Source organism: Dicentrarchus labrax, unplaced genomic scaffold, assembly GCF_905237075.1.
Source record: "Dicentrarchus labrax unplaced genomic scaffold, dlabrax2021, whole genome shotgun sequence".
NCBI classification, from domain to species: Eukaryota; Metazoa; Chordata; class Actinopteri; family Moronidae; genus Dicentrarchus; species Dicentrarchus labrax.
The window spans coordinates 21,771,677-21,795,561 of NW_026136709.1; the positions used below are offsets into that span (position 1 = coordinate 21,771,677).

At 41.9% G+C, this 23,885-nt stretch overlaps 1 protein-coding gene across 2 annotated transcripts in view; it reads right to left on the bottom strand.

Annotated features, from left to right (window-relative positions):
- The window catches only part of LOC127369393 (disco-interacting protein 2 homolog C), a 53,927-nt gene that overhangs the window by 16,652 nt on the left and 13,390 nt on the right, over window positions 1–23,885 (bottom strand). Inside the window, exons 2-21 of one of the 2 annotated variants that reach the window (XM_051410697.1) lie at window positions 22,626–22,697; window positions 21,883–21,987; window positions 20,952–21,077; window positions 18,940–19,236; window positions 17,848–17,970; window positions 16,930–17,079; window positions 16,228–16,347; window positions 13,801–13,998; window positions 12,504–12,595; window positions 12,009–12,119; window positions 10,072–10,195; window positions 9,582–9,691; window positions 8,857–8,959; window positions 8,680–8,744; window positions 8,267–8,360; window positions 8,008–8,127; window positions 5,780–5,894; window positions 4,933–5,072; window positions 2,340–2,476; window positions 966–1,174 (exon numbers count right to left, since the gene is read on the bottom strand). In XM_051410697.1, coding sequence (XP_051266657.1) covers window positions 966–1,174; window positions 2,340–2,476; window positions 4,933–5,072; window positions 5,780–5,894; window positions 8,008–8,127; window positions 8,267–8,360; window positions 8,680–8,744; window positions 8,857–8,959; window positions 9,582–9,691; window positions 10,072–10,195; window positions 12,009–12,119; window positions 12,504–12,595; window positions 13,801–13,998; window positions 16,228–16,347; window positions 16,930–17,079; window positions 17,848–17,970; window positions 18,940–19,236; window positions 20,952–21,077; window positions 21,883–21,987; window positions 22,626–22,697 — 2,611 coding nt within the window. The remainder of the gene's footprint in view (window positions 1–965; window positions 1,175–2,339; window positions 2,477–4,932; window positions 5,073–5,779; window positions 5,895–8,007; window positions 8,128–8,266; window positions 8,361–8,679; window positions 8,745–8,856; window positions 8,960–9,581; window positions 9,692–10,071; window positions 10,196–12,008; window positions 12,120–12,503; window positions 12,596–13,800; window positions 13,999–16,227; window positions 16,348–16,929; window positions 17,080–17,847; window positions 17,971–18,939; window positions 19,237–20,951; window positions 21,078–21,882; window positions 21,988–22,625; window positions 22,698–23,885) is intronic. The other variant, XM_051410698.1, reaches the window with a different exon arrangement.

Here is a 23,885-nt window from a genome sequence, read left to right on the forward strand (position 1 = left end):
GTAATCAGCAAGAAAAAAGGGTGCCAGCAACAGTTTGTGAGGACACAAAGAGCCCCAAATATCTGATTCCTTTAGATCCTCGGGTTCTTTAACTGTCTGGTGTCACATCAGAGAGGAGCAACGGGAACCTAAAAAACAAGTCTGATGAATTAAGAGTGTGTGACTGTGTTAAAAAACGGGGGAATGTTTGTCTGTTAGAAGCTCATTCACTTTCAGATGAAGGCTCCACTGCAGATATATTAGAGAGTCTACTCACTCCGATGTACTTTTAAAGAAGATGTTAACGCAGGTTCAGGTGTGTGTGGACAACAAAGGAAGGATAGCACACACCAAAAACAACTACAAACACTCAGCACTCCAGCGGCAGCAAGTAATGAGACATAAAGACATAAACAAAGAAAGAATGGAAACCACACACAGAGAGACGATTCAAATTCAACTGCGGGCGTCGGCCATTTGATATTAGCAGACTATAGCAATAAAGAGTGATTAATAAATACAAATCATAAGTAAAATGCCTCAGAATCGTACATATGGCACCTTTAAAATATAAAATCTATAATTTTATCTCAATATGTTTGAGTGAACGGATCCTTCCTTTGTAAACGCGGTGGTTCAGACTTCCTACAGGAGCTTGAACCTTAAATAGCTCTTGAAAACGTCATCAGCCGCTGTCAGCTAAAAGATGAATTTCCTCCTCGGCGGCGGTGGACACAATTAAACTTCACTCTATTACTGTTTCTGGATTCATCCACTATTGCTCTACTTTATTAGATTTATTACGTGTGGGGGTGCTGCTCATTTATCAGGGTGACAGTAAATGTACATCTGGCTGGTTTTCAGCTACTGTCGATGGGAATACTGTTCAAACCTTTCAGTGTGACTTCTAAAAACGTTCCCCTGGGTGTCGTGGTCCACATCCGAATATATAAACTGCACCCAGACTCCTCCCACCTCCCACTCACCTGCCCCTGTAGACAAACTTCATCGGCTCCACCGCCAGCGCCGTGGCAACGATGTCGTCGGCGTTGTGCCTCCGCCCGCTCACCATGATGAGCCCGTCCATCTTCCCGGTGATGAAGACGAGGCCGCCCGGGCCGATGAAGCCCAGCAGACCGGTCCGCACGAAGGCGTACTCGCTGACCAGACCCCCGCTGGCGCTCACCGGGTAAACCTGCAAACACACACACACACACACACACACACACACACAGGCGTTCAGTCGCAGAGTCGCCATGGCAACCAGCCAGCAGTGGAGCTGCATGATGGAGCCAAAATCAGATATCACAGTATTTTTAACTCAGGACTTTTATATTGACGTCGACGTGCTGCTGTGGATATTATGACAAGCAGGTTTAACAACAAGTTCAAGTTCCAGTTAAATAAAATACAGCATTTAACAGCAGGAAAAGATATTTATAATTAAATAAATAATTAATAGCAATTCAATTCAATAATTAATTAATAACAACAATCTAAAGAAATCTAGAATAAATGTTTCTCTGACCTCAGAAACAGAAATGAAACATCCATTTTAAAGTCAGATTTTATGTTTTTTAAGTAACAAAATCACATTTAATGTGTTTAGTATGATTCTGCTGTGAAACATGAGACAATATTCGGCCTGAACGGAGATGATTTACACCATAAAAGATATAATTTCAATTGTAGACATGATGAGTATTTTATAGTGAAAACAAAATTTGTAACTAGCTCTAATGTTGTTTGCCAATTTTCCAAATTAGAGAAAATAATAACACAACACCTAACTAATAAAATAGAATACAATAAGCTCAAAAATCTATAACTTTGTACAAATGAGGGTGAAAACTCATCAGGAAGAAACAATCTGCAACCATTTTGATATTTTATTCAATATTTAAGTCATTTCTTTAAACATAAATGCCCCAAATTCTCTGGTTTTAGCTTCTCTAGTGTGAATTTCTTGTTGGGTTTCTTGGTCTTCTGTGATATAAAATGGACTATGTTTTGGTTTTGACATTTAGTGACAATCAGTGGATCTTTGCCAAGCTTCATTAAGTTGAACAGCGGGTAGGTTTCACCCTGTGTCCTGTATCCAGTGGTGGTATCAAAGTATTCAGATTAAGCTAACGTACAAATACCACGCTGTAAAAATACTCTGTTACAAATCCTGCAGTGAAAATGGTATTTAAGTCAAAGTATTACCAGAAAAAGTGACTGCGACTATACAATTATATCTGATATCATTAGATTATTATGGATTACCTAATGTTTATAGAGTCTCTCTCTCACACACACACACACACACACACACACACACACACACACACACACACACACACACACACTGTACACACCTCAAAAGTGTTCTTGGTCATGCCGGTGAGGCCGTAGTAGGAGGTGCCGGTGGCGATGGAGCAGACACAGAGCTCACCGATCTCATCTGTCTGACAGAGCTGAGGGACGCCTTCTGGTTTCACCACACACGCCAGGCCTGAGAGGGCGAGAGACAAACACACACAGAGAGAGAGAGAGAGAGAGACACACACACACACACACAGTGTTAACACCTTTTTTTTCTGTTTTCTTGTGATGATGATCACAAGGTCCCCCCAGATCCAGCCTCCACTCTATACTGCACCTGTTTATGGGAATAAGCCGGCCGACGAGCCTAAAGTAGGTTGTTCTAACCCAATTATGACGTCTACTTACGTCTGTGTCAACCCAAAACCAGGTTACTTGAGGAACTGGGCTAAGAAGAGAATATCTAAAGCAGACGAGCTCTAAAACAGGAACTGGTGCCAGACGGTTCTTAAAAATAGGATTTTATTGTCCCATTGAACAGATTGGCTATAATATTCTGTATTTGTGGGGGTTTAATAGGGTTGATTACAGGACTGAGGAGCTGAAAGATCACCGAATCCCTCCTTTAATGTAGTTCCCCTCATGTTACAGAGGGCGTAGTTCCTGTGGTGAACACTGGGTGGTGTGAGTTGACAGCGTCAGGAAGCGAGTGTTGCGTAGAAGAAAATGTGTGTGACAGTGATGTTTGATTAGCTGTGGCAGCCTGTGTGTTTGATCAGCAGGGTTTACACATTTCCTTCTGCAGATTACCGCCTTCTTTATGGATTATAAGAGACAGACCTTCACTTCCTCATGTGTGAACTCTATTTTCATTCATTCATTTCGCTCCCCAGGAGAAGAAAACATACAGAGTTCCTGATGCATAATCATTTAATAGAAGTATATTTACCTGTGGAAAGGTTTTGTGATTCTCTGACTAAAAATCCCTCTCATGTTAAGTACATTTACAAAGATGTAGTAAATACACATTTTGGCAAATTAAGGTTGTAAAATGAGCGAAGAGCAAATACAAGAAGAGTTTTAGTGCAACGGTGACACTAACTAAGCTGATGTTGTATACTGTAAAGAATTTTAATGCTCAAAATATTAACTATTAAAGAGTCCTGTTATTTTATATTAGTTAATACATAGTTAAAACATAATTTTTTTGTATTAATACATCAATTTAAGTCCATGGTATGCTAGGTTCGCTGTGTACTACTACTACTACGAGTTATGGGGTTAAACACACTGTAATAATTGCATGGTAAAGTGAAGAGCTATAAGACATTGATCAGCAACAATTCTGATAATCGATTCATCTTTTAAGCATTTTTTAAACAGATCAAGCAAGAATTCATTGATTCCAGCTTCTCGTTTCTGAATATCTTTTGGGCGGATCGTTTCATCGATCTAACAATGAATTGACACTTTAATCTGCAGACTCATCGCTAATTGGAATTAATTAAATGATCAAAAACCGGTTTAATTCGGTCTGAGGCGCGTCCGCCAAGTACTAATGTCCCCGGTGTCTGTGTCTCCTTCATTAGTGCCTGATCAGATGATATATTGTGTCCTAAAAGCTTTTTTTATGTTCTGTATTACCTTGTTAAACTATCTGTGTGACTTTGTCCCCGGAGACCAAACTCAGGTGATTAGTATGGATTGCGGCCATACTGAAAACTCTCCTGCCTCCTTCTTCTTTTCAAAGCTCTTGAAAGCATTACTCAACTAGCTCTTTCGGTCATGAAGAGACAGACAGAGAGAGAGAGAGAGAGAAAGAGAGAAAGAGAGAAAGAGAGAGAGGGAGGGCGCTCCCAAAATTGGACATTGATGAAAAGGGAGAGGCTGCACATTTACACACCCTTAAAACTCATTTTACGATTTAATGGACTTAATGGATTTTTTGCCATTCAGTGCATGACGAGACTGAAGGCCGACAGTTTAACTCTTCGGAGGAACCCGAGAGAACAGGTGGTCGATGCCTACAGCGTGAACATACAGCGAACACGCCCTTCATTAATGATCCTAACTTACGCTGGTATACGGACCTAAATCTGAACATTTAACAATTAAGTGACACAATTTATGAACACTATTGTCAATAGGACGCCTCAGTTTACAAAACTAATGAGGGCTTGTTTCATAAAATACATGTTAATATGAAAATAAAGTTCTCAAATGTTAAATGCTGTCTAAACACAAGGAGCCATGTAACTCAAAATTTAGATATAAATTAAGAACTAACCAAAGAATCAAGATTACAAATCTGACCAGGCCTTTGATGCAAGATTTCCACACACACACACACACACACACATATATATATGTATTTAAGTATAATACAGAAGTATATTCCCTTAAAATCAATGAATCAAGACAGTAGAAACCCTTTTGTCCACAGGGCCGCCAGAATCAACACAAATATAAATGATCATTATCACATAAAACATAAAAACCAAATGAAATAAGACATTTAAACCAGTGAAAACCTGTTTCCTATTATCCTATCTGTGTTATTCTAACTGTGACTGTATTTTAATTATTATGTAGACTTATTTTTGAGGCTACATATGCGCACACACACACACACACATACGTACGTACCTCCGGGTGTGACGGTGCCAACATCTTGCACAGTGAGCACTGAGAGACGTTCCTCTGTGTCGACCCTGACGACCCCGTAGGTCAGACCCTGCATGGACAGGACGCCTCGACCCGGCGGCTGGCTGCTGTCCTCCACTGGCCTGAACGCAAAAAATACCCACAGTTCATACTGTCATTGACCTACATTACAGGGCTTTACACAGTAAACAGAGCCCGTACACACATACAGTGTGTGAGCATACTGTATGTTAGTTAGTAACCCTGCCAGGCAGCTGGATTTACAAGATCACGAGAGCATGAATCCATCTCGTCAGGCTTCAAACTATGTGCTTGTGTCTGAACCACAGCGGATTTTTTCCCCGAACTTTGCAGCAATATCTTGTTTTTTAAATCCAGTACGATCTTTGGTGGAACTGAGGAACCTCCAGTTTTATTGCTGCTTCAGTATCAAACATTCAAACTCTGCAACACTGAATCCACAATGTAAACTACAACTAGAATCACCTATTACACGCTGACTTAAAGACTTATTTCTCAGACTGAAAACGTTTCCAGTGTTTTACTGTGCTGCAGTCTGTACTGATCAGTGATTGATTGATTGGTTATTATAGCTTCTGTTCCTTCCTGTAATAAAAGGCTGTGTGCTGCAGAGGGAAATAAACTAGAGCTGGCTTCTCTTCTATTGCGTGAGTTTGTATATTTGTGATTAGAGTGTGTTTGCATAGGTGAGTGTGTGTGTATGAGGCCATTTGCATATTTGTGCTTCTGTGTATGTGTGCGTGCGTGTTTGCATAATCAGCGTAGCTAAAGCAGGGTAGAGAGTGTGTGTTGTTGTGTGTGTGTGTACCTCCTGATGGCCACTGTCAGGGCCTCGGGGGAGCTGGCGCAGGGACAGATGACGTCGGCCCTCAGCCCTTTAGTCTGAAAGACGTTGAGGAAGGCGTCGCAGGAGGAGATGGACCCTAAGAGACAGAAACAGTCACAAACTGTCAGTTTCCAGGGTTTGAACTACTTTCGCACAAACTCCTGACGCTGTTACAGAAATCAAACAGCCATTAGCCGAGGTTATAAAAAGCTGTGTTTAATCAAATATACTGGCTCTCTGAGTGATATTACAAAAACACTCAAAGAACCACTTCGTACTGATTGTTTTTGAGTGTTGTATCCAAAATAACTTCATTACTGATGACCTTCTTCTTTTTTTTCCCCCAGTGCACCTTAGAACCTGGTGCCACATGAGCAGGGACCTTTTGAATCTCATTGGCAGTGGTGTAATAAGCACTCGCAGCATTTTAAGTAAAAATAACAATACAAATGTAAAAATACTCCCTTAAGAGTAAAAATCTACAATCTGGTTACTGTAGATAGTTTAGGCCAGTGTTTCCCAACCTGTGGCTCCTCCAAAGAGTCTTTAATGATTAATTAAAGTAGGAAAGAAGTAATAATAAAGATCTGCTACACACATTTCTATTTTTCGATTGTTTTCTAATCTTTGCTTTCTGTGAAATATTGGGAAATGTTTCCCTCTTTGAGCCTTGAAAAGTTATTTAAATGAAACCATGTGAGAAGTTTAGAGGGGAAATGTCTCTTTGGCGGAACGACTAACAACTTACAGACATCTGAAACGTGGCGCGCCAGAAAAAGACACTGATTTATTGTAAGAGGTCACAAACCAAAATGGTTGGGAACCACTAGTTTCATATTGAATGTGTAATTTTTTTGTATTTTATAGCTTAAAATGAATTTGAAAAGTAAGATTAATGTAGTGAAATACAAGTAGTACTATATTTCCCACTGAAATGTAGCAGAGTAGAAGTAGAAAGTAGCATAAAATGAAAATAATAATAAGTACCTCAAAATTGTACCTAAGAATGATCCTTGAGTTAATGTGCTTCTATACAATATACTAATAGTAAAAGAGTTTAATATACAGTTAGTATACAAGAAATCAATGTACTTTTTTGTTAGGTACCTAAATTAATAATCTTATTAAACTAAACCAAAGAGAAAATGATTTATTTCTAATCATTTAATACTTATTTTGCTGTCTTATATCTTCCTGAATCTGTTTTTATCACCATCCATAGTTTTTTTCATTTCTTTCAGCTGTGAGCTGCTTCTTCATTTCATTTGTGTATTGTACAATAATTCTAATATATAATAATAATAATAATAATAATAATAATAATAAAAATAATAAATAGCTGCATCTCACAGTCTCCATCAGTGAATAAAAATATGAAGAAAACATGAGCTCAGCTTTTTTTAAGGGAAGAGACTCTAATATTGAACACCTGCTCACTGTTAGTGTGTATTTTTTATGGAACTAAAGGGAAATTTAGGTTGTCTCTAGTATTAAATCTTTTACACGACTGAAAAATTTCAGTTTAATTCTGATTTAGAGGCATATTTTGTGTTAACTGATGTATGTGTTTGTCTGTAACTCCCTGTTATTGCAGACTATCTTTATTAAATGGTTGAATACATTATAATTGGATTTAAAAATGAGCTGTTTAGCACCTGACTCTCTGGTGTCGCAGTACACTTAAAGGTACCACGGGGGGGTTTCAAAGCGGTCCCTGCTCACAGTTGCACCACCACGTGACAATAACCCAAATTTGTCAAAGAATACACCGGACTAAACTGTGATGGATTACAAATGTCAAGCGAGTTTCACGCGTCTGCATGTTGATACTTAATTAAACTGAACCCAGTGGCAGCCGAGAACATGGGAACCAGAACTTGTTGTGGTCGGCAGTAATGTAAACAACGTGCGATTTGTAGTTAATGGGCCCAAAACATGCAAGACTGTCAGTATGGACCAGAAAATTACATAATTTCCTGGTTTCTTTACATATATGAGTCTTCTTTCCACTCCAGTTGGGTTGAAAACCATTTATTGTACCAAATGTGCGTAGTCGGACACATCCTGCTCTATTCCTGTAAAGTGACCCAGTTTCCCGACTTCCCAAGAGACTTTATCCATTTCCCTGACATTCTCTATCTCAAATACACCTTCTCTAAACTCCCCGGTTAGTGAAAGCGCTCTGCTGTGGAGGCTGAGTGTGACCTTACAAGGGTTTGATCCGTCGGCCACCAGCAGCATGCGCAGCGAGCTCAGGTTGATGTCCTTCTGGTCTTTGTGGGCCACCAGAGCCCAGTGCATGTCTCTGGACTTCACACACGCTACCTTGGCTGCGCACACACACACACACACACACACACACACATATATAGAGACAGACAGACAGGAAATTAGCATTTAATCTATTTGACAGACAGGTGAATGTAGTGAGTTGACTGAGCTGAGTGGCAGGCGGAGTGTGTGTCTGACCTTTGTACTGGCAGACTTTCTGGATCCAAGACAGAGGGTTGACCTTCATCAGCGAGTAGGGGACGCTGATCACGTGCATCATGTTCATCACACTCTGCACAGCACACACACACACAATGACATATTAACCTTTAATACTCTTTAAAACTCAATCGGTTATCCATTTTTTAAAAATATAATATATTTCTGAATATTTAAAAGCGCTCATTTGTCCAAAATAGCAGCTACAAAGCTTTAAAAAGTAATATAATTAGTTTAATATTTGTACTAATCTTATTTTCACTGCAAAGACCATTTACTGTAGAGTGTCAACGTGCCCTCATTGATTACACCCCCTGATATCAGAGGTGAGGAGGGGAAGCAAACAGGAAAATGAAGGTCATGACCTCTAACCTCTAGTTTGCAGGTCTTACCGTCAGGATGCCGTGCCACAGGCCCACATCCTTCTTAAAGTCTAGAACGTTCACTATGGTCTCCGCTGACAGACAGAGAGGGAGAGAAAAGAGTTAAATGACAAAATGATGATCTGCAGACTGAACCGAGTGTGTGTGTGTGTGTGTGTGTGTGTGTGTGTGTGCGTGTGCGCCTACCCTCGGTGTAGCTGCAGGACTGGGTGAGAGCCTGGCAGTGTGTGAGCAGAGCGATCCTCGTCACTGTGACTCCCAGCACGCTGCCGTCCTTACAGGTTTTATACTGAGGAGAGAAACAACAGACGGATGACGGTGAAGTCAGAGCAGAAGCAGACATTTGGTGCCTTCGTCTTCTTAAAATAAACCGTGGAAAGTCATTGTGGTCGTTTTTAAATCTCAGCAAGTTACGGATATAAAAAGTGACAATGAGGCAATTTAACCTAACCTTGCGAGGCAGCTGAACTTGCACAATGACAGAATCCCGGGAGAGCGTTGCAATGTGTCCAACTACAGTGGTTCGGATCAATCAGTGTCCTATGAGGAACTGCTGGCAGCTACAGCATGAGCTACAGACGGGGTTTAATGCCAGGTGTTTGTGACGCCATGTGGAAGAACTGACTGTTGCTAACGAGTGCTAAAGACGTTAGCGTAGATTAGGGATGGAAATCAAATTGTCCAATCCATCAGAAGTTATATGCCTCAAAGCTTCATGCCTCAGTTCCTTAGATTTCTTTATCTTGCTTCACATTTACTTTTGCTCGAGCAGCAGCCCAGCGGTTGGTGAGGCAACCAGAGGAATGTCAGCTCCAATCAACAGACAGGTTAAGGTCCCAGCTTCTGTTCGAGAGTCCACAATAAAGATGACACTTTATCATTGTGTGTGTTAGTTAGCCTGTTAGACTCACCTCTATGTAAGCAGTGTCGTTGTTTGCATCTTTGATGTGAGGGAACCAGTCTCTGGGAGGTTTGGAAAGGTGCTTGGACTCCGTTACAAACCACAGTAACTTTGGCCAACCTGCAGCGAGCGGATAGAAAGAGATAAAGAAAGTTATTTATGTGATTAATCAAACCAGAAAAAAGAAGGAACAACAGGATTCTCTTTTATTCATACATTTTACAAACAACTTCAGTTAATCTCAGTCCTTATCCAGCTAGAAAATTATTTAGTTCCCAAATTATGAATAACATTTACACCTGAAGTTAAAGTTTGTTAACAGGTGTCTAAACTGGTTGTTAACTTTACTGTTGTTTCAGTGTATTTATAAATACTTTAAACTCTTCTCTACTACTAGTGTTCTCATTATGTGCACAGAGAGAGACAGGGGGTCACCCCTCCCCCGCTGAGAAACCTCACGCCTTTACAACTCAGCGATGATTGATGATTTTCACTCTCACCTTTGAACTGTGGGATCTCTCCTGTTGCACTCTTGGGCAGGCCCTTGTGGCATGCGTCACTGGTCAGCGCCACGGTAACGCCACAGCTGCCCAACAGGAATCCAATCTGCTGACTGCCGGCATCCTATTGGACGATAAAGGGTGTGTGGGGGGGAGAGCAGTCGGTTACCGCCGTGTGAAAATATAATAATACTCTTCTTAAGATTCTTGCTTTCAATAAATGAATTAAAATAGTGTTTAATCTACTTCTTCAAGCACATATGTTCACACACAGCACAGCTGAAGTGGTGTTTGCTGCACTGCTGCTGCTGTTTCCAGCCAAAACTGAAATTTTATGGAAAATCTTGCAGCACAAATGCAGGATGGGGGAAGGGGTTCAAGAGAGGTGCAGCAACGTGCAGCAAAAGACATTTTCTGCTGCAGCAATAATCAGTGTGTAACCATGCCGACCCTATGCAGACAGTGCTGCAGAGACACGCAGCCGCGTCTCATCGAGGGTCCATGTTCCAGAAACCCATAATCATTCCTGCGTCTAAGAAAACAAGAGCAGCCTGCCTGAATGACTATCGCCCAGTGGCACTCACCTCTCTACTGATGGACTGCTTTGAGTTCTGCTCCTCACTACCCAGCTCACTGGACCCACTACAGTTTGCTTACCGAACCCAACCGATCAACGGCAGGCGCCATAGCACAGAACGTCCACACCACCCTATCTCACCTGGACAAGAAAGGGAGCTATGTGAGATTGCTGCTCATCGACTACAGAGTTTAACAGCATAGTTCTCCCCGGGCTCGACACAAAGCTCAACGACCCGGGATTAAACAGCTCATTGTGCAGGTGGATCCTTGACTTCCCTTCCGGGCAGACCCCAGGTGCTGAGGGTGCGTGGATATCGTCAGGTTTGCTGTGGTCACTGATAAAAATGAAAAGGACAATCTGAAGAAAGCAGAGGGCCTGACCCGCTGGTGTCAGGACAACAACCTCCTCCTGAATGTCAGCAAGACTAAGGAGCTGATCGTGGAAGAAGCAGGGGAGTAAATATACCCCCCCAATATCAACAGGTCCTCAGTGAAGAGGGAGGACAGCTTTAAGTACTTAAGAATTTCTACTCCTGCAACATCGGTGGCATTCTGACCAGCACCAAACAAGATTGCAAGGCCCTCCAAAGAATGGTTTGTTTGCCTGAACAGAAAAAGGCCTGAATCATTAATCATTAAGGATCCCAACCACCCCGATAACGGTCTTCTCTCCTTGCTATGATTGGGAAGAAGGTACCGGACACACCAGGCCAACCACAATTAAACATAAACTAGAACTTGAGTGAGCTGAGCTAAACTGAAATAATACAATTAGAAGTATAAAAAGTATCATGTGAATTTTGTTTTTCAGACACAGGCTGAGAGACTCCCTTTCTTCAGACATGTTTGGTCCCAGAGGGAGATGGCACCAAGATCAACAGTTGAAACCTAATTGATGACAGAATCTCTCTGTGTGATGGCAGGGCAGCAGGAGGGCATGTTTCTAGCGTGTCAAACTTGTTGGGTTTCTGACATGTTTTTGCTGTGCTGACAGGATTATTTTCTCAGAAATACTTTCTGCTAGCAAACAGCTGAGACAGAAGATCCCAAACATTGTTTCATCAGTATCACTGAGATGTCCACACAAACAGAGCTGAACTGAAACACAGCAAGAGTTCACAGCTCCTGCGTACGAGGTGAAAGCAGAGAGGATTAACATTACACAGCAGTGCTGAAAAAAATTAAATTACCTGACCTCCCATGGAGAAACTAATCCTGTGGAATGATGTCAAATGGAAAACTAAAGGAAAGAGGGATTGGAGAGCAGCAGCGATGGCTATACATAAGCTACCGACAGCCAGATAATGGGGTGGGACTTTTTCCATGTAAAAAACCTCTCGGTGGGTTTTATAAAGTACCTTGCGACTCAGTGGGACCTCTATAGGAACAGGGACCACCTCAGCCAGCAGACAGCCGTAGAAGGCCACCATGAAGGCCACAGGGTCGTTGTTAGGAAACACCAACGCCACCTGGGAGAGGGAGGGGAGACAGAAGCTGGGGTCAGATGTGATGGGAACATCTGAGTGGTCATAGCTTCATATTGTGTGTACAGACATGAGAGTGGTATCAATCTCACTCTCTCAATACAAATACAACATGTCACACTACTCCTCTAAAATGTGTTCACAATAAAAGCTCAGATTTACTGATGCAAAGAAGGAGACAAAGATTGTAGGAAAAGTGGGTTTCTGAATAGATTTAAAAAACTCCAACGACATGAATAAACATTAGGCAGGTTTTATAAATATAGATCTTACATCGCTTGAGTCATTACGAACAATACTGGCCAAAATGAAATGAGACAAAGACCAGACACCAGAAACTGTGTGAGGTGGTGGAGGAGTGTGACTCACCCGATCACCCGGTCGCACCATGGGCTCCTGCTTGCTGCCCAGTTTGTGGAGGATGTTGTAGGCAAGCTTGATGCTGCGAGACCACAGCTTTCCTGCAGGGAGCAGGACACAGGATACGAGGGTGTGAGAGAGAGAGAGAGAGAGAGAGAGAGACAGAGTGAGATCACAGGATGTGAGTGTGTGTTCTTGGACTTCTATTTTGAGGACACACAGTCGATAAAAGAAAAAAACCTCCCCAAAGTGACGACATTTAAGAGTGTTCAGCCGTCAGGAGAGGTCACTAGAGAATCCGTTTTGTTTTTATCAAGGATTATACTTAAAGGTAATTATTGTCTAATGCACTCTTGGTGGACAGGTGCAGAGGAAAATGAAAAGATGTTTAAAAAAAGAAAATTCCCTGCTGACAGTGTGCTGGAACTCAGCTTGTTCTTTCGCATTATTTTATTTCCCTGCACACCTGTGTACCATCAACACTTAGTTTGATAATAGATTAGCTTCAAAAATACAAACATACAGTCCATGTTTACTGATAACCTGTATTTAATCCTCACATTCTTTATTTAACTCATTTTAATTCCTTTTTATCATTTCAGGCTGTGTTTTATTGAAGCAAAGCTCTTGTACAGCTGCTTTGAATTGAGACACAATTAAATATGGAAACATTTGAGGGGTTATTTTGTTGAAAAGAGGGAATCTTCTGTATCTTCTTGGTATTTGCAACAGTACTGAACATTTTCAAATGATACCCAGCCAGACCCTTACTCATATCGACCACTGCCAGTATGTGCGGGTCTTCTTCACAGTTCTACTAACTCAAAACAGGGCTTGTTAACCTCGAATCCGTGGAGAGTTTTAGTGCCTCATCGTGGTCTGAATGCTGTTTCAGGGGCTTTTATTTCGGTAACAGTAAGATTCAAACACTTAAACATAAAACAAAAATAAAATAACTTCAGTTTCAGGGAGTTTGTCCCAGAGAGAACAGGACCAAAGTCCAACCTTGTAACTTAATGTGAATGTGTGTGCATGATGAACACACATGTATCTATGTGAGAGAGACTGATATGTCTGTTATATATGTACAAGCCCCTAAAAAGGTTCATTTTGTTTCTCAACTGCACAAACATCTGCTGTAATTCTTCTTTTTTTTTACAGTTTAAACACCCAGAACAACTTGGAGTCCAACATCCAAAAAATAAACTTTAATTGTTAGATCACCAATACGCTCAATTAGCTTATTTCACTGCTGAACAAATAAATAATGTAAACAACTGAAGGAACCACAGCAGCGTCTGGTTACCATATGTGAGGACGTAGAGGGGCTTCCCTGCCGTGTCCAGGCTGGTGAGGCAAGGGGCTTTTGGGGAGATCGTTCCCCAGCGTTGCAGCGCAGCCTCCAGGGACGGGGGCCAGTTGGTGACCACCCCCAGCGCCTCGCCCCGCACCGGCATCATCTCCGCCCCCTCCGGCCGTGGCTGATTGGGGTCCGGCTGCTGGACTGGAGATGAGGAGATGGATAACGCTGTCAGTGCACAGCTCACAAACTTTTACTGCTCACAGTTTGTTTGCTGTTGTCGGGTTGTGAAAACACCACATGGAAACATTTAGCTGGAGCCGGTGGCAGTGAGACAGCTGTTAAGAAGCTGTAATCACACTCAAATACACTGATTATTAATTAAGTGTACCTGTTATTAACCTGTTATCTACTGTAAGAATGTGTAAATTGTGTGACTGGATGGTCGATTGCCTTTTAATATTTAGTTTAGATAGCATAAGGCTGAGAGGAGGCAGCAGAAAAGAGGGATTTTGCAGGATTCAACGTTGAGCCGATCTCATAAACTGTGGATCCAGAGTGAATTAACCACTACATCAACCCTAATCTATACTTTATCCTGTATGACCACAACAGCACACTGTAAAACATATCCAAAAACACAATGTAAAGCTGAAAAAATAACTTTATCCAATACAACGTTTTCTAAAATACAAGGTTTCTAAAGAACACAATTAAAGACTACTGAACAGAAATGATGAGACAAAGATAGAAAACGCAGCCAGACGGCGAGCGCCAAGCAAACAGGAGACAGACATGATGATCTGCAGAGATCTCTGGGCTCGAGATTCCTATAAACATACATTTCAAAAATACTTGGTGAAGAACTTTGCTTTCTATATGAACCAGGCTGATCAACATCTGGTCCACGTTATCCATTTCATATAACTCTTTAATCATTCTTCATTCTTCACACTGACACTGGAGTGTGAGACAGATGTGTATGTAAGTATTTTTTACACTCTTTCTACATTTACAGATTTCCAGAGATATAAAGGAGCTTTGAGTGGCCTTTAAGGTCTGCAGGTTTTAATTCAGACTGAACATTAACACACAGAGATAAATAATAAGATCCAGTTTTGCAGGGTGCAGTGGAGGATCATTACTATTATTACTGATAACAACTTAATAGAGCAAAGCCTGCGAGACAGTTGCCCTACGCCCCACTCTCTGCTTCACCTATCCCACACATCCTCTCTATCTCAGCTCTCCCTCCGCTCTACGAGTGCCGCCGCTTCATTGCTCTGCAAGAATCACTGCGACCTTCACTGCTGCTGATCCGCTGCTTTACTTAGCCCCACCACCACCCCCCCCAGCATCCACCTGCAGGCTCTGACTTAAGTCCCCGGGGGAGGATATGTGCTATCATCACTCTTCAGTGCTTCTGTCTGTGCACGAGCGTGTGCTGCAGGCAGTGATAAGGTGATGAGCCGAGATAGCAAACATGTAGAAACTATATTTCTGTGCTGTCTTAACATGTGAATACACTTTTCTGTGTGAGTTGATTGATTGAACTGCTTTTAGCTCCATGTTCCTAAACTAAATCTGCCTCTTTCTGCTTCAAGCTGCCGTACATCAATGTGCTTCAGACAGTGGTGGAGGACGGAGAAGTAGAAGAAGTAAAAGTACTAATACCACTCTGGAAAAATACCTGTGACTGTTGTACTATTATAAATGATATCATTAGATTATTATGACATTGTGCATTATTGTAAAAACAGGACTTTACTGTTGTAGTTGGTTGCTACTGATTATTCTCTCCTCCATCATAATTACATTAAATTGAAATTACTACAATAATTAAAAGGAAACGCAGCAAATCTTCACATTTGTGAAGCTGAATAATGAAATGTTTTGCATGAAAAATGACATAAACACAAATTCATTTTATATTATATATATAATCAACTACAGTAATTAATTTAATTAATAAACAAATTATTTCATCTGCAGTTTAATTTATAACAAAAGATCATATTTTATAAGTTCTTTGTATATTTTATGTGCAAAATAAAGTTATTAAATGATTCTAGTGAAGTCAAAAGAACAATATTTTCTCTGACTTGTACTGTCAAAATCAGGTATCCTGTTTTACATTTAGTGAATTTACGTCTGAGCTTCTGCACTCATGGATGCGGCTATAAACACCTGAGCACTGGGCCGTGTCTCCAGGTGTATCGGCATCGAACAGAGGCTCGTTCTACACGCTGCTAGAATGAGGTGAAGTGAAGCTGAACACAACTTCCAACACAATTTGTTGTGTCGTTTGAAGGGAAACCATTTAGAGAATCACTCATGACTCCCAAGTATGAAGATAGATTGGATGACACACTGTAACTTAAAATCAGACAGACAGAATCATGAGTCATGCAGAATCAAAGACGGTTTTCTAACCCTCCAGAAGTTCGTCAAAGTCATCGACAAAGAACTCTCGTAGTGGAGGTCTGCGAGGCTGCTTCAGCGTGTTCACAAGCTGCTGGATTTTAGCTGACACGCGACTGCTGACTGGAACACCTGTAAGAACCCCACACACATACACACGGGGTGAGGATGATGGGTTTTTCGGTGGTGGAAAAGGGAAAGCGGTGGCCTGGATTACTTGCAAGACAAGTCCTCATTATCGGATCAATAACAATTTAAACCTCAAGTGTTACCGCGTGTTTTTTTTGTAAGACAGCGGCTAGAATCTGCCTCGTGATCAGAAGACTGCTGGTTCAAACGTCTAGATGGCTTCACAGAGAAGAAACTGAATAAGGAAACGCTTTATTCCTTGAATGGACCAGACTGCGTTTGCTCTGAACAGCTCTCAGTTTGCATGATTGTGAAGCATGCTGAAAAATAACAGAGATGCTTAAATAAAAAACAATAAAAGGGTAAAAGAAAGAAAAGAAAAGTCCAATCTGTTCATCCAGGGGAGTGACATGAACAGACACGGTGTAATTGGTCAGTTCTCTAAGGCGATGGTCCAATTTGAGCTCACCTCCTGATTAAGGAGTTTCTATTTTTACGCGACCATCTTCAGCATCTTTATTCAGAGGCTCCAGTTGGGAGCGGGCTAAAAGGTGTGACGGGCGGGGGGGAGGAGACGTCTCTTACCATCGCCCGTCTCCATGCGCTCTGCGTTGCCGTACTTCTGCGTGTTCCTGGCAATGGTTCCCATATTGGCCATGTGGTGACGCTCGGTGTGGTGGGAGTGGGACGAGTCTGACGAGTAGCCCGTCACATCCGGGGGGGTCGAGTGATTCTCTGCAGGGAGACGGAGGGAGGAAGAGGGAGAGGGGGGGAGACAGATTGAGAGAGAACAGAGGGAGAGGTAGACAAACAGCCAGTGGTGACTCATTGTTCATATTTATCACTGAACTCTTTGTCAAGTGCCTTGTTTAATTGCTCTTATGAACAATTAAACCCAATACGATGGTCCTTTTGTTTGTTAATGTGGGTCACGTCCCTGACACACACACACACACACAGACACACACACACACACACACACACACACACACACACACACACAGGAGTGAATGAGGTCTGGCATGTCGGGACATACTTCCTCTGTGTATGTGGAATTAAAAGGGAGCACATTTTATGACACAAAGTGTAAAAACCTGCTGTTCCAAACATAATCAGATGATATTAAACTGATTCCTTCGACACAAACATCTGGAAATAAACTACAAAGAAAATCTTTATTTTTACGAGAAGACTGTCAACAACTTTTTTATGTCTTAAAATCGATAGCAAACCGAGTGTAGAGCGCACTCGTTTTGAAGGTTTTAACAGATGCAGGATCAAAAAACTAACTGAAGTTGGACCACTCATCAGATCTCTGTTCGCTCTCTTTGATCTGTGATAAAACGTTGCTCCAATAAATCACATTTATTGGGAACTATCAGTACAGTGTTCAGATCTTTTGTCTGTTTTCCTGCATATATCCAACACTTTAAGGTTGTCTTTATCGTAGCTAATATTTTTAACACTGATGAAAACACTTTGTATTTAGGTGTTGGACTTTACCGTCTGACTCCAGGGGTGGCGGCCACAGCATGTCAGATCCAAACTCACAGGATCGTCGCAGAGATCCTCCGTTCTCTGCTACACTCAGAGCTCCCTTCCTCTTCAGAGACAGGTGGCCGATACCTGCACGCAGCGCACACATACAGGTGTATCAGACGGGACGATGCAGCCAAACCAAAGGCTCAAGATTCATTATCTCGTTTACTTATTCTTCAGAGAGTTCCTAATTTAAACTAAAAAGTTGCCACGTTTGTTGCGCCATCTTATTTAGTCAGTGTTCTTGTACGGCTGTTTGTGATTAAACAATCTTTATCTTTGTTAAATAAAAAATAAAAAAGGTTATGTAGATTTTTTAAAAATATTTTTCAAAGGGATCAAAATCTGTAGCAACTTAAATTGGGTTTGGTTGTAAATATGTTCAACAATACACAACTCCAATGTGCAGTATTTACTTAGCATGCACTTGTAAATAGATTAAATTTAGTCCAAGAACCTGTGAAAAATGACATATACATTATGTGCAAAACCACTGTTAGAATCTATAAAAGGTAGGAATGGGCTCATGATTTTTAAATAGTCTTTAAATTATAAAAAGAAATGAGTTAAAAACATCTCACATCTGTTCAATATCTCACTATCGTCCTTCACCAGCAGAGTCTGGACAGCTAAGGCTAGTAACCAGCTCCAGCTACGAGTCAGGCTAAATAAGAAACCAACGTTCTCCCAACTACAGTTCAAAAACTCTGGAAAAGGTAACACAGCTTTCATATGACGAGTCTACAACTAACTCCTTGTGTGTAAAACCTGTGTACACCAAATAGTGCTTACATTAAAGTGCATGGAAATCCCACTTCCTCCACTTATACGCATATACTGCTTTAATGCTGTTTCTTATCCTCTTTTTAGGATCCAAATCCATCAAAAAACTCAGGTTTCTATTGTGCTGGGATACAAAAGTTTACAATTTGGTGCCTAAAATCAGCACACAAACAAGTCTTCAGACAAGAATATCCACATTTAACAATGTAAAATGTTTCTTTCTTTTCTGTTTTAATACACAAACACAACCCAGTGAACCCAGTACAGTCTTACCGTGGTGTGACTGCGACAGGTGGCTCTGCTGGTGGTGCGACTGGCCCAGGTGCGAGTGCACCAGGTGCGTGTGCGCCAGGTGCGAGATGTGCGTGTGCGCCAGCGAGTCGGCCAGCCGCCCGGCGTTGCCGCTGCCTCCGCTCTGCGTGGACGAGGACGAGGAGGAGGTGGAGCCCAGGTGGGCGGGGCCTAGCTGGGAAGGGCGGCTCATCCAGTGCTCCATGCCCGACATGTCGTCGCCTGGCCCCGCCTCCTCCTCTGAGCCCGACGACGAGTCTGAGCACAGGGGCGACAGGCCTAGTGAGAGTCAGTAACTGTCATTATTTGTCACCAGGAAACACACAACATTAACAACATGAGCACATACACACTTTGAGATATAATATGTTAATGGCTGAGCTCTACCAGTCCTTTTTTTTAACATTTGGAGAGAGTCAGGCTAGCTGTTTCCACCTGTTTCCAGTCTTTATGCTAAGCTAAGCTAACCAGCAGTTGGTTCCACCTCTGACTAACACTTTTATATACTTTATGTCTGGGCCTGATTTTTGTCATATGGACTAGGCCCCTCCAATAAAAGACATGAGTCGGCTCCATAAAGACCCCAGCTTGCTCAGAGCCCTGACCTCAACCACACCCAACACCTTTGGGATGAACTGGAACACCGATTGTAACGTAGGAGCTCATTGATGCTCTTCTGGCTGAATAACTATCACATATGGGTGTAATGTTTTGGTGCTAGTTAGGGTCAGTAAGATGTTACATAAGGAGAACAATAACACTACATTAAAGTCCTGAGGGCGACTTAAGATCAAGAATTCCTCAGCCGACATGATTCTAGCCTCGTGTGTGAGCCTTGTAATGATAAACAGATCTAAATTGAACAGTTTATTGTCTCTGTTCAGTCAAACAATGGTTCAAAGTCAGGCAGCAGATCATGATTCACCACTTTTCCGCAGTGAGTGGCAGAGCTGACCGCCGGCTCCTGAGCTCACGGTCCCAAAATGTCAATAATTAGTACAAGAACCAATTTAGTTAAAACTGGCTTCAGGCTGCACTTCATAAAAAGAACCACAGAGACTGGATTTAATTCTTTAAATAAGAGTTAATCATCTGAACACAGGGGCGCAGGCACAGGGAGCCCCAGTAAACAATCAATGTGAACAGAAATCATACATTTAAGTAACGTAATGGGCAGATTTACTCGACTTTCACACACAGATCTTAAAACAGTTTGTGTTGTGAGGAGCTAAAAACTGGCTCTAACTTGCATTCGAGGGTTACGGGGAGACGTCGGGTCCACTTAAGAATTCTCTCAAAGGTTAAAAAGCAAATTACCGGTGAACAAAGTTATTACATTTCCTTCATTAAAATTCAATCAACACCCAAATTATGTTATCAACTCTGATTATGTTCAATCTAATGAGCTCATATTTGAGGTAAAGGTCAACTTCAACATCCCCTTTCAGCCAACTTCCTGTGGTTGCAGAATGCACAAACACACTGACAGACAGCTAATAATCTGTATTTTTCCTGTTTTTCGTGGCAGGCCACATTTACAGTAGTTGACTGCATCATTACAGCTGTCTGTGGTTTTGTTTTGACTGTAAATCTGTCAGTCGCGCCGCAGGAAATGTGCAGGTCTGCAGTTTTTTTTGGTGAAATGTTTCTGTCAGAATAAAAAAAAAAACGTCTGAGAACCAGAGACAGAGCATTACAACATAATCCTGTCTGGGCACTGGGTAGCCCTCTCTGGGGTCACATTTTAGGCTTAGTACAACCCAGTGCAGCTGAGTGTGGGTCTGTGTATGTGTGTGCCTGATATTTCAGTGTCGCTGTAAAGCTTTAAATGAATTCTACTGTTGAAGTGACTCCAAGAAATGCCCACATCAGTGGTTGATAAAATCAACTTCTCTCTCACTTCTCGACTCAATAGCGGACTAACTGACTTGAGAGGATGGTTTGCAGTGTGGAGGAGGAGTGCAGTTGCGCGTTTTTGGTATGTGTCTCGTCACCTGGAGGCGTGTATGCATCCATGGAGGTCTGCACCACCAGCGAACGTCTCTTGGAAGGCATCGGCACCGCCACCTTCCTCTCCACGTGTCGTGCCAACACGGCCTGCACCGCCTCGGTGTGGACGTCTGAGAGAGAGAGAGAGAGAGAGATTCATTCACACAAAGGCAGGAGGAAGAGTTCACTGTTTTTGTGCTCTTTGAAGCAGATTGGATTCTTTAAATACTTTTGTGCTGTGGAAGCAGAATGAATCTCAGTGGCTGAATTAAACCTCAGTTGAAGGAGCCACATACAGTAGCTACCTGTGGTAATAAATGACACCAGAGAATATCAATCCAGTTCACTATAAATGGCACTGACTTGCAAGTTTTTTGTTTTTAGCAAGCTAACATATGTATGACTAGTCTCAATGGGCTAACTAGCTCCACAAGGACTCTACTGCTCCAAAATACAGATGCAATGTGTTCTCTTCTCTTTTAGTTTCTAATATAACAGTTGAATTTAAGTTATTAATTTTACTTAAATATATTTTGACTCCAGTAGTCTATATTTGAAATCACATAAACCCATCTGAGGGTACAATGTTGGCTTATTCAGAGTTGCAAAGATATCCAGCAACATGAACAACAGCAAACAGACGTGTTTCTCAGGCTGTGAAAACACTGCTGTCCCTCTGGGGGAGCTTTGTCTGAGAGAACAACCCTGATATTGTATATTACAATGTTTGTTTTTTTACAGAAAACCTGCATTACAAAGAGGGGAAATTAATAACTTTGTCTATTAGCAGGACGTTTTTTGGCCCATAAATTGGAACGATTTTTAATGCTTCTTGCCTGAGTTCTCTTTGTGTTAATTAGAATTAATTGAATAAAACAGTTATATAGTAATATTATTAAAGAAAGGGTGGGGTGATGTGGCTTCCTGTGGTCGTACCTGATCGGTAGCGTTCGTCTCTGGTGCCGGAGGTTCGCCGCCGGTGGAAACGGGCGGCAGACGGAGGGCCGAGTGGGGCCCGATGAGACATGGGCCCTTCCATACCTACAGAGGCAAGCAGACAAGCAGGCGGACAGACACACACATATATATACAGACACACACACACACACACACACACACACACACATATGTACATACACGTTTCACAAAAGCAATAAATACAGAGCGCAAAAAAAGGAAAAAACAAACATGGAGATGATTTGATTCGGCAGAAAAATCAGATTTTTCTGACTTAAACAAAAGAATTTGAAACATAACATAAAATAAAATTATAATAAAGTGGCAGTTGTATTTGGTTGCTATAGGACAGTAATCGCTCAGTATTTGGTGACCCTATAAAGCTACATCCCTGTGACAAACGATACCGATAAACCCGGGGTTGTGTGATAGATGAGTGTGTGTTTCAGTTGCAGAGGGGCCTCGTGGGGGGGCCTCGTGGGTGTGGAGGCAGCGTTCAGATTCAGATACAGAGGAGCAGGCCCAAGCTGAGCTCTAGGGAGTCTTAACCTACATCCACTAATGGCGGCGGCTGAATCGATAGAGTAGAGTATCATCGCAACTGTATTCGTCATGATACCAGATCGATATCCTAGTAGTGGTATGGGAATATTTTAGCTGGTGGGGGGTGTAGGGGAGGTCTGTGTATGTGGGGGGGGGGAGGTCAGAGGTCGCTAAATTACCTCCAGCATGTGGAACATATGCCCTGATCAGCTTGTGCCTCTTCTTCTCATAACCCTTCTGAGTGATGTCCCCTGCAAACAAATAGAGATAGATAGAGAGTGAGAGAGCCAGTGACGGCTGTGTGGGCTGTTTTTATTAATTTATTCATTAAATAATTTAGATAAACATGCTTTATTGTTGCTTCAATCTTTTTTTTTTTTTTTTTTAACTTGAAGGAGGGGCAGCGCTGGTGGCTTGTTGGACCAACACCACACGAGCACATCACCCTCGGATTGAATCTATCTCGAGTCACCCAACCTCTTCTGTCTCTCCCAGTCTTTTAATGTCTCTGTCTAGACTGTTAATTAAAGATAAAAAATGTAAAACACAACTGAAACAACGTAAAAAATAAATGAATGACGATGAATGATGATAGAAGTGAAGAATGGGACAAAAAGAATAAAGTAGAACAGGTTGTTCAACAGTCTCATGTGTGGAGCCTCTGAAGGTTGTTTGTTCATTGTTAATACTCATTTTTCTTCCGTCTTTGGTGCCATTTTGTAGTTTCCACAACAGAAGATGGATTCCTCCACACAAATTAAAACCTAGAAAACAGAGAGCTGTGAGGGACGGACTAGCCAAGATGAAAACTTGGAGTGAGGCTCGACATGCTGCCAAGGAAAGGGAACAATGGAAGGAGCTCATTGTGACCACACGTCCCGCAGGAGACGAAGAGGGTAAGTAATTACGTTCCAAAACATCACCCACCAATCATATCAAATGTTTCCAGTACCGAGTGGCCTGACTTCTCCCAACTGCCCCGAACACACAGTGAAAGCTCAGGTATGTGAAGAAGCTCTCTTGTTTCCAAGTAGCTGTAGTAGTTTTGTAAGTAATCTATGACATTTTGTGTTTGTGGCGTTTTGTTTAGTGGCACTATGGTTAACTATTGTTCATCAAACCACTCGTCCTCTGACCTCCGAGGAGTTTCCCAGGGAAGTCCAACCACACACAAAGCGAACAAAAGGTTTTCAGGAGCTGCCCACAAGCTGAACGGCTTCTGTTTTACATCCATCATAAAAAGAAAATGTAACATTTCCACTGTTACTTTACATAAACCTGCACGATAAAGCGTCAGCAGAGGTTTTATACGAAGATATGACTTTATGTGACAAGTGACGACAGATCGGAGTCTGGTGGACGGACAGGCAGAGGTCAGTGTGGAGGGGCAGCCATGGAGAAGCTCATTACGATCCCTGAGGGGGGTTTCGCTGCCTAGG